Source organism: Propithecus coquereli, unplaced genomic scaffold (assembly GCF_000956105.1).
Source record: "Propithecus coquereli isolate 6110/MARCELLA unplaced genomic scaffold, Pcoq_1.0 Scaffold461, whole genome shotgun sequence".
Classification (NCBI taxonomy): Eukaryota; Metazoa; Chordata; class Mammalia; order Primates; family Indriidae; genus Propithecus; species Propithecus coquereli.
Window position 1 is genome coordinate 1,214,302 of NW_012150408.1, and position 10,976 is coordinate 1,225,277.

Sequence of the window (10,976 nt, forward strand, 5' to 3'; positions counted from 1 at the left end):
ACTCTATCCAAAGTCGTGGTCAATGCCCTGTCATCGTCAGTATGCTTAGTGTCATTTGCAATTTATTTGATATATTTGCATACATTTGACTAATACTTTTTTATTCTAATTTTTAAAATTTTAATAGATTTATGGGAGTACAGGTTGAATTCTGTTACATGTGTATATTTTATAGTGGTGAAGTCTGGGCTTTTGGTGGACCCATCCCCCTAGTAGTGTACAATGTGCCCCATAGGTAATTAATTTTTCATCCTTTTGCCCCTTGTGAGTCTCCAGTGTCCATTATACTACTCTGTGTGCCCTTGTGTACATAGGTTAGCTCCTGCTTATAAGTGAGAACATGTAGCATTTATTTTTCTATTTTGAGTTACTTAGGATAATGGCCTCCGGTTCCAGCTAGGTTGCTGCAAAAGCCATTATTTCATTCTTTCTTATCATTGAGTAGTACTCCATGGTATAAATATATACCACATTTTCTTTATCTGCTGGTCAGGTGATGGGCTCTTAGGTTGATTTCATATGTTTGTGATTGTGAATTGTGATGCAGTAAATATACAAGGGAAGATATCTTTTTTCCTTTTTTTTCTTTGAGACAGAGTCTTGGTCCCTTGCTCTGTGGCATCATCGTAGCTCACAGCAACCTCAAATTCCTGGGCTAAAGCAGCCCTGCCTCAGCCGCCCCAAGTAGCTGGGACTACAGGTGTGCACCTGTACACCATTTGTGGCTAATTTTTTCAATTTTTTGTAGAGATGGGGTCTCACTTTTGCTCAGGCTGGTCCCAAAGTGCTAGAATTACGGGCGTGAGCCACCACGCTTGGCTCAGATATTTTTTTGGTATAATGATTTCTTTTCCTCTGGGTAAATACCCAGTAGAGGGATTGCGGAATCAAATGGTAGATCTACTTTTAGTTCTTTGAGAAATTTTCATACTGATTTCCACATATGTGGTACACTTTTGATAAATAATTACCTTACACCTATAAAGCCCATGCATTCCTCAGAACACCTTCTGAGGGAGGCAATATTAATATCCCCATTTTCCACATGAGGAAACAGACACATGAGTAAAGTCACTTCCCAGGGTCACACAGTTCAGAAGTGGTTGAGCCAGATTCAAACTCAGACAGGTGGGTGTCCAAAGATCACCCTCTTATACAACCATAATACTGATTTACCTGTTTTTTTTTTTTCTTTTCTATGAGACAGAGTCTTGCTCTGTCACTCTGGATAGGGTTCAATGACATCATCATAGCTTTCTGCAACCTCAAACTCCTGGGCTCAAGTGATCCTCCTGCCTCAGCCTCCCAAGTAGCTGTGACTGTGATGCCCTGTTAATTTTTCTATTTTTAGTAGAGACAGAATATTGCTCTTGCTCAGGCTGGTCTTGAACTCCTGAGCTCAAGCAATTCTCCTGTCTCGGCCTCCCAGAGTGCTAGGGTTACAGGTGTGAGCCTCCATGCCTGGCCTGATGTGCCTGTTAATGTAGTGTGACCCTCCATCAAATACTGTAGCCATGGGGCCCCCTCGCCACATTTTCAATATGTTTTATTGGTTTTGTTGGACTGTGGGTGTTGTACAAGATGTAAAATTCAAAAGACTTTTTTTTTTTTTTATGACTGTTATCTTCAACCTTTATTTGCTTTGTTCTTTTGTGGCTACATAATGCCTGGTCCCTGACCCTCGTCTCCCACCTGTATTGTCCTTATCTAACACCTGTTTCCTACAGCTGCCTCTTAACTAATCCTCTCTTCCAGTAACTCCTCATGTCACCCGCTCCAGTCAAACCACCCTACACAGAACTTCTAAACTAAAGAAGCATTAAAATCATGTCATTGGCCAGCTCAGGGACTATGATGACAACTGTCTGTTGCCTGTGACATTAAGTGTAAACCTAAAGGCCAGCTGTCAGCTCTTTCCTAAGGCTACCACATCATGCTCACCTGAACTTAGCTTAACTCACCTGAATTGCTGCTTCCTAAGTGGATTCCCAATTCTAACCAGGCTGATCTCAGCCTATCTGTCCCAGGCTCTCATTCCTTCCTCTGTCCCTTTCTTGAGACTGTTGACCCAACACAACTGTACGGGATAAGACAGAATCCTTGCACCCAGGAAATACACAGACAAACAATGTGATCCAGGAAAGTAAGGGAGGTCAGAGAGGAGAGTGACTGCCTGGAGGGGGGAAACTGGGGAAGGAAACTTGCGAAGTGGCTTTTTGAAACTACCCACCCCCAACAAATGAAAAATAGATGTGCCAAGGTAAACACCTTAGCTGATGTTGATCTTTCTTTTATCACACAATGCACATTTTAGTTTTAAATAATATTTAGTCTTTTATTAACCTTTTTTTAATTTTGCCTATTGTTATCCTATCCCATATACCTTAATTTCATGAACAAGATCATAACTCCTTGAAAGCAGAGATCATATCTTCTATTTCTCTTCAACCTCTCTTGGGTGCTTTGCTAAACTGAGAATAATTGTGTAATAAAAATCGGTTGGTTTCATTAGTAAAGTTGCAGCAGATGGCAGATGCCTTGTAGATGAACTCCAAACACCCAGTCTCTTATCTACCTACTTTGAATGTAAGTTGCTTGGGGGTTTTAGATTTCATTGTATGAGAATAAACTTAAATATCTAATCTTCTACTATGCTAGAATTGTGGGTGTACTTCTTTGTGTTATTTGACGCTTTTATGCTTTGATATTTTGTTTTTATGTATAATTTGCATTACTTAAGGCATATGTTAACATATATGGATTTGGTTTAGAAGTTTGAAAGCATTGTCCTTTAACTTAATGAGGAAATTAATTTAAGGGATCGAGTCTAAATACCATATTGGGGAGTAAAATGCTTATCAGCAATTACTATTCAAAAATCACAAGACATTAAACCCAGATCTTGCCTGAATAGGAAACTGGCTGGGGTGAAGAGAATATCACTCAGTTCTTGGGAGTTGAACAACCCTTTTTCTGTCAGTCCCAAACCTTTCTTTGTTTTCTCCACTTTTGAACAAGTCCACAAATCCTTTCTCTCAGGAAATGATCTTTCCTGTCTTACAAAGAAGATTTAGGAATGTGAATGCCATTAATTTTTCTCCCTTATGCCTCTGATTTTACTCATCCTCTCTTCTCTGTGGAAAGGAAGAAATTTACTCCATTTGGTTTATGAGGTCATTGTCCTCTGTGTCACTCAGAGTCTTCTTTGACTCTCCCGTCGCCTCTTGGGACCTGCCAGGCCTTGCCAGTTCTGTCTCTGCCCCCAAGCTAATGCCCCTCACCGCCTTCCGCCTGCCTCCCTGGAGCTCTGGCTTCCCCTCATCCACCTGCTGCCTTTAGCTTCCCAGGCCGTCGTTGGCGCTACCCAAATAACACAGATGACCAAGTTATCTCCGTTCAGATGGAGATTTCAGCAGTGCCTTAATGTGTATGAAATCAAGCCCAAATCCCACCAAAGCCCTCAGTTCTTCCACAGTGTGACCCCAATCTAGATTTCCGTCTTTGTCTCTTACATCCTATCCCTCGATAGTTGCTCTTTGATTTGGGCAGTGTGGTGGTGAATAGATTGTGCTTACGTTCTTCCCTTCTGGAGTGCTTTTATATTCGTTCTTTAAAGGCTCCGCTCAAGCTCTGTTTTCGTCACGAAGCCTTTCAGAATTCATCTGTGTTTCTATAGGACTTTGTTTATAGCACTGTTTTGATACTTTGCACATTGTGCCTTAATCCAATATTTCCCAAGATAAGTTCAGGTTAAAAGAACAGCCAGTGAAGTCTGAGGGACTTCACATAGATCTACCATCCCTAATGTCTTCGCCCCTGCACGGAAAACACACTGCTTACGTTGGCTTACTCCAGTCTTCCCTGAACTTATTTACCATAGAAAACATTTTTTTCTTTTCCAAAATATGGTCATCCAGTGCAAAATGCTTTGGAAATACGCTGCTTTAAACTAGATTTCTTGTGGACGTGTCTACTGTACGGATTGAAAGCTCCCTGAGGCAACTCCTGGGCTTTGTTCATTTTTCCTGCCTTTAGCACCTAGTAGATATATAATGTTTACTGAATGAAGTCGTATTTCAAGATCAAGGATGATGTTTCTTTGGAGTTCTGAAGTGTATTATAAAGAAAAGCTAGTCTATCACGTGTTGTGACTGGCACATACATAGCAGGTGCTCAATAAATGTTGAAGATGCTGAATAAATGTCAAATGTCTTTAAAGTGGTACAGTTAAGGTGTTTTTCTCAGCTGTTGAGCTAATAGGTTATGTATGTTTTCCCAGTAATTGTTTGTGTGTGTTAAATAATCCAGAAAAGGGGAGATGGGCAAAAGCAGCCTGACTTTCTAGGGTTTTCCTCCAACTTTAAATTTTTTTGCAGTTTTTACTTTTATAGGTATGCTGTAATTTAATGAAACAGTTAAAAATAAAAATCTAATCTTATTAAAAAACATGGCCCTGATATGTTATGGTAGGTGGTGGTGACAGAATAGTACACTACAAAATGCAACGTTTTCAAATAAAGATACTTACTTGACTTGAAACACCATTTAGCTTACCAGTGGAGTTAGCATACGGCTTTTCATGAGCATACTGCATACATTAAGCTCCACCTGCATGGCCACGCTGAGTCCCTCTCTTGCCGATGAGACTGTAACTTCTTAGTTAAGGCAAAAGGGCAAAATGGTTCAATCTTAGTAATTTCTGCTAAAACTAGTAAACCAAGGACAACCACAACCACCACCACAACAAGTCTCAGACTGGTAGTAATGCTGTGTTCATAGAGCAGCCTTTGTTCTGAAAACATTTTTTATTGGGTCTGTCTGTGCAGGCGTGTTATGCCCACACATAAACGTTTTTAAGCGCCAAATAACATGGGCATGAATATTCACAATATCCTTCCTTTTAGTTCTGACACGATGCTTCCTGGGGTTGGCAAAGTGCAGCGTAGTAGACAGAATGGAATTTAACCCTTTGCTCTATTCCTGAAGCAAGTCCGTTCTGTTTCTTCAGACGGGAAGAATTTCATCCTTAGGAGAATGCATTTGGTTAGGGAATCATTCATCCTGTTAGCTACTAGAATTCCAAAAGAGTCTTTTGAACTCTCTTTAAATTCTTTTTTCTCCCCTCTATATTTTCCTTTTAGGCTCCAACTAGGAATGGAGACGCCATTGGATGTTTTGTCCAGGGCAGCATCTCTGGTGCATGCTGATGACGAAAAACGTAAGTCAGGAATCTGTTCTCAGTGCTTTCCATCGATGCCTCTTGTCTCTGGCCCCATAATAAAATCATGTGCTTCTCTTCATGGTGCTGTGGCTATTTGCTGTTAATTTTGGTTGTTTTCATTGGAGATGACACTGTGGCGTGCTCATTTTTATTTTCAAGTACCAGAACATGGAAGTATTTTAACTGGCATTAAACTTTGGATACTTGGTTTTTTTCTTTTTTGAGATGGGGGTCTCCCTGTGTTGCCCAGGCTGGCCTTGAACTCCTGGGCTCAAGTGTGGATGGTGGTGTTGAACTGGTGTTTTAACTTTGGATGCTAGAGCTTAAACGATTACTTGTAGGTCATCCTTTCCCTCACAGCTTACTCTCAGTGATCTGGAGTGAAGAGGCTCCTATGTGTCCGTAGAAGTTGACATAAGTATGTGTTGGTTGATAGACTAATTGACAAATAGAGAATTAGAGATGGAAAAAATCATCCGAGGCCATTCATACTGTTGGAAATGTGCTGTATGTGTCATAATGAAAAACAGTCGTGAAAATTCTGTTTGCATAGCTGAGAGATAGCAAATCTTGAGGAGAAAAGTTCATTACTGTGGTAGGGGGACAGGCAAAAGGAGAGAGAACATCAGCATTGGAAGATTAGTCCAGTATGTTAAAGTGGAACATCCTAAAGTATATTTGCTTTTAAATGTTCTTGTTCAAAGTTAAAATTCCTTGCTAAACAATATTGTAAGAATTACTGTTTTACATGGGAACAGGGTCGAGTGTTCTTTTTCTAAGCATTAAAATGTTAATAACAAAAGTATAATTTAAGGTCACGCTTTTATGCATTATAAATTCTCAAAGACGTGCTACTGTCCAGTTTAGTTCTTAATGGGTTGGTAGGCTGGAACATGCATGTCCTAAAAATCTAAGGTCTGCCTTGTTGCTAGGTGTTAGACTTTTATTTTTGCAAGCCTCAGTTTTCTCATTAGTAAGGTGAAATCACGATACCTACTTCCAAAGTGTTTGTGAGGATTAAATGGGCTGTCGCATATACAGTGCTTACCTTGGCTTTCTACTCCTGGTTGGGACTGCCCTGCCCTCTCTCCTGCTGGCCTCCAACAGGACTTCTCCCAGTCTTCCATCCTGTCTGTGTGCCTGTGTCACCCTCCTGCCCACGACCGCCACAGGCTTATTATTCCGCTGGTGACTGGACGAGATGGCCAGGAAGGGTTTTTCCAACCTCTTACATGATTCACATTTCCTTAGCTTTCGATTGTTGGGAAGATACGACTACCTGATGGTGAGGTGTGATTGTCCCTTACTCAGGAAGTGGGAGTTCAGAGATGTTGAGTGTCACTCGCACAGACACGGAGCCAGGGAGAGGCGGCTCGGGCCGAAGGGTTTTATCTAAATAACAAAAAAACCCCTTTATGCCTCTAAGATCTCAGTCAGTGTAACTGACTTGAATAGCTGTTTACAGATTGTGTTGAACATTAATATGGTTTATTTAGAAGTTTTTATATAAGGTAGTATTTTGAATTTCTCTGTTTTTACACTGCTCAAGTTTAGTTAGGATCAGTAAAACAAAATGCTGCTTATGTAAATGAAAAATAGAAGTAGTGACCTCAGGGTGGCCCTTTGTGTCCTGGAGTGTGGAGAATAAAAGACTTTCTTCTCCCTCTCTCTTTTTTTCCTTTTTCTTGCTGCCTTCTCAGGTTCACTCCTGAAGTCCAGCTTCAGGATCGCTGTTCAGGTTGGAGGCGTGCCTAGGTTCCGATTCAGTGAGGGACGATCGGGCCTTCTGCGCAGGGGGCGTGTACAGATGAGGATACAATCCCTGCCTTCATGGAGCTCATGAACGTATCTGTGCACAGACCCTCGCGGGTGTGAAGCGTGTGGGAGAGGAGATGGTACACTTGGGGGCGCGGGTGCGAGGCCTCCTTCCGAGTCCACAGTTTGAGGGAGCGGTTTTCAGAGAAACAGAACCATACCAACAAGGGGAAGAGGAATTCTTACTTTCCTCCTGTGTTGAACACAGCCCGTTGGTGTTTTGGCAAAATGATAATAAGTACACATGTAACACCGGGACAATCACAGAGTAGACATTATTCTGGAATATTCTTCTTTTGACTCCGATGACTCCAGTTGGTTTAGGAATTGGGTGACATGATTCTGGAATCCCTCTGTCATGATTTCAGCTTCTCGGGATCATTTTTTACATTTGACAAAGGTGGAGGGAAAAAAGCCCAAAATGTCTGTAATCGCTATTAACATGTAGACAACATTTTTGAGAGACTTTTCTTAATGCCGTGTTCTGTGTACCACTCTCAAGTATGCAGAGCTCAAAAACTAGGTATTGTATGTTTTATTACCTAATCTAATAGTAATCTATTATTATGAAAGCATATGAAAAGTCATACAATTTATAGACAAAGTCGAACATTAAATTCATTGTCTTTCAGTTGATTTCTTAGACTTATTTGGTCTGGTTCAGCCTGACTCAGCTTTCTCTGCCCTAGATTAATTCTGTTTTAGCTTTTGTTATAAATTGCTCTTACACTTTGGGGAAGGTTAACATTCTCAACACTTTAAAAAAGTCTTGTGTATGTAATCTGATTTGGGTGTCTTATTACAAATAGAAATATGTTCTACTACTTGAGATCAGTTTCCCAACTCACCTAGGTGACCTAAATGATTCTCTTAACTTTTCTTTTGCTCCTGGAGAACTGGGCATTTTTGAGGATGTTATTGTTTTAGCATTTTGAACAGAACAGTACCTATTATGACTTGAGTCTATAATACCTGATAGCCTTAAGACTTCATTATGTCTACTAGCAGAGAATAAAAGAAATATCTCAATAGTACACTGTAGAGCTAAAATAAATAGTAAAATGGTGGTTTTGTAGTAACACAATGGTTACTTATCTGGATGGCCTAGAAGGAATAAATTTACTTAAAATAATCACTCCACTGCTCATGAGACATTGATTTAATCAGTGTCCAGGGTAATCCTGGAAGGTACTTAATGAAAATACAATTTGAGATCACCATTCTTCCTTGTGCTTAAGGAATCTCTCCTTTCAGTGATCAGTAATACTGGTGCTTGGAAGTCTCCAGCGTTTTTCTAACTCTGTAGTTTTAGTAGTAAAAATGGATCAAAATGAGAAGACAGGGCACTTTATGCTAGTGTCTAAAACAATACCTTGGCCTGTCTTTAATGTGATACATCATGTTATTGCAGTGTTTACAAAATGTTTTGGTTTTGGTCATTTTGTTCTTGTATCTTTTGAGGTCTTTATGTATCTGCTGACTTCCTCACTTAGATTAAAATAATTTTAAATTAAAACTTTTTGATTTTGAGGGTTTTGGTGGAGGTGATAGTACTTTCAATCTAATCGAATTAATATGCAGATAAGCTGCGTAAGGCTGGTGTGAATGACGTAGCGACAGCAGTAGGGAAGATGGCAGCTTTTGCAGGTGTTGCATTTGCATCTGCTCCTAGAAATTCACTAACTCCTTGTTTAGTGATGATCATTGAAAGTTGACTGATTGATGAAGCATGAATTACCATAATCCTTCCAAGTAAAGAATTCCTAAGAGTGCAAGCTTTTATTATTATGGGGACTGACACCCCGGCTGTGGAGTATGTTTGTGTATCTAGGTTGTGATCTATTTTGCCTTAAAAGGAGGGGGGAAAACGGGATCAGATTAATTATAATGTAATGATCAGTTGTACTCACATATTGTCTTCTCAGACTGATTTCTTTCCTCAAAGATCATGATGACTTTTAGTCACCCTCTGCCTCCAAAAAGTAAATCTGTCACAAGATCCACTCAGCTGCTCTCGATATTATTCTTCTTTTCTCTTTTTTTTTCCTCTCAGCATCTACTACAGTGGCTCTGAAGCATTTTTGACCATGGCACATAGTAAAAAATCATTTTATGTTGTGATCTTTGTACTCATATACTGACACAACGATCCAAAAGTTTTAAGAGATAATACTTAGCCTTGTCTTATATAGTACAGTTTGATATGCCTCTTCTAGTCTTTGTATTCTATTTTATTTAAAGAAAAGTTGGGTCATGACTCACTAAATTGATTTTTAGGATCCACTAATGAATTGGGACCTGCAGTTTGAAAAACATGGTTTGGTTTAAATCTCCTTTGTGGGATACACTTACTCCTGACTTCTCCACTTTATGTACGGGGATGATCTGACTACTGCATGAAAATAAAATGAGCCAGGGTGTTCAGACATGCCAGCATAGATGGTGACTTCTCAGTCAGTGTCTGCTAGGCAGACTGGATTGGGGCCTGGTGCAGTAAAGGGGCAGGCTTTAGAGAACAAGAGGGAGCTAAATAAGTAGCACCAAAGGGAAGTGACCATTTTCTTGAGCACTCACTCTAAAACTCAGAAACAATATAGGCTTAGAATAGAGAGGAACTGTAATGGAGTAGTCATGTTTGCTTACCATCAGGGTGCCAAGTCTTCTAGTGCTCCTGAAAGGGAACAATATCATGACGTCATTCCTGTCTAGTCCCCTTGGAGTCTTGGTGTTGATCTGGTGGTTTGCCCGCAGTGAGGGAAAGAGCACTGCACTCTTGCCTTCTAGGAGCTGTGTGTGCCCGGCTGGAAGTTGGCTTGGTGAACTATGGGAGAATTTCATCAGAAAAGCCCAGAAGCAAAGTGCAGTTGTTTTGTCTGTATTTGTCTCTTTCTCTCTTGTGTCTCAGGGACTCCTGGTTTTGTAAAGATGCACTTCAGAAAAGCTAGGTTTAAAAATAGTGCTCTATATAACATAGCCTTCGGATTCTTTTCCTTGCAACGCTTCTTTAGTGTTTATTAAGTATTTCATTCTATGATCATTTCTGATAATTGGTAGCCTTATTTGATCACTGCATGGGTGATTTTTACCCTCCTCTCCTGCAACACCGGAGGGGCATACCGTGCACTTGCATCCATGAAAGTGGCTGATTGCGGCAGTGTTGCCCAGACAGCAGAAAGGATACTTGCGAACATTCTGACAAAGCCCTGCGCGGGATTCTATTTCAGGCCCCTTCCCCCATGAGTCACTGGTTTAATGATACTCCTGGGGGAGTTCTGGATCTGTATCTTTAAGAGGGAGGAACAGAGCCTTCTAGTTATGAGATGTTGTAATGCTTTGGCTACCACATACCCTTTACCCAGATTCACCAGTTGTTTATTTATTTCCCTATTTCCTTTATCACACACATATTCTGTCTCTGCACATATGTGTATACATGGGTATGTATGTATATGCATGTTACTTTTCCTGAAGCATATGGGAGTAAGGAGGTGGTAACGTGTCTCCTTACTCCTAAATACTTCAGTGTGCATTTCCTAGGAATGAGAACACTCTCTTACATAATCACAATATGGTTATCTTTATGATAATATTACTTGAATATACATAAGCATAAAAGTGATGACTTGAGTCTATAATACCTGATAGCCTTAAGACTTCATTATGTCTACTAGCAGAGAATAAAAGAAATATCTCAATAGTACACTGTAGAGCTAAAATAAATAGTAAAATGGTGGTTTTGTAGTAACACAATGGTTACTTATCTGGATGGCCTAGAAGGAATAAATTTACTTAAAATAATCACTCCACTGCTCATGAGACATTGATTTAATCAGTGTCCAGGGTAATCCTGGAAGGTACTTAATGAAAATACAATTTGAGATCACCATTCTTCCTTGTGCTTAAGGAATCTCTCCTTTCAGTGATCAGTAATACTGGTGCT

General features: G+C 40.1%; 1 protein-coding gene across 1 annotated transcript in view; it reads left to right on the top strand.

Moving 5' to 3' along the window:
* The window catches only part of VGLL4 (vestigial-like family member 4), a 158,118-nt gene that overhangs the window by 10,075 nt on the left and 137,067 nt on the right, over positions 1 to 10,976 (top strand). Inside the window, exon 2 of the mRNA XM_012655161.1 lies at positions 5,142 to 5,218. Within this exon, the coding sequence (XP_012510615.1) occupies positions 5,155 to 5,218 (64 nt within the window). The 5' untranslated portion in view covers positions 5,142 to 5,154. The remainder of the gene's footprint in view (positions 1 to 5,141; positions 5,219 to 10,976) is intronic.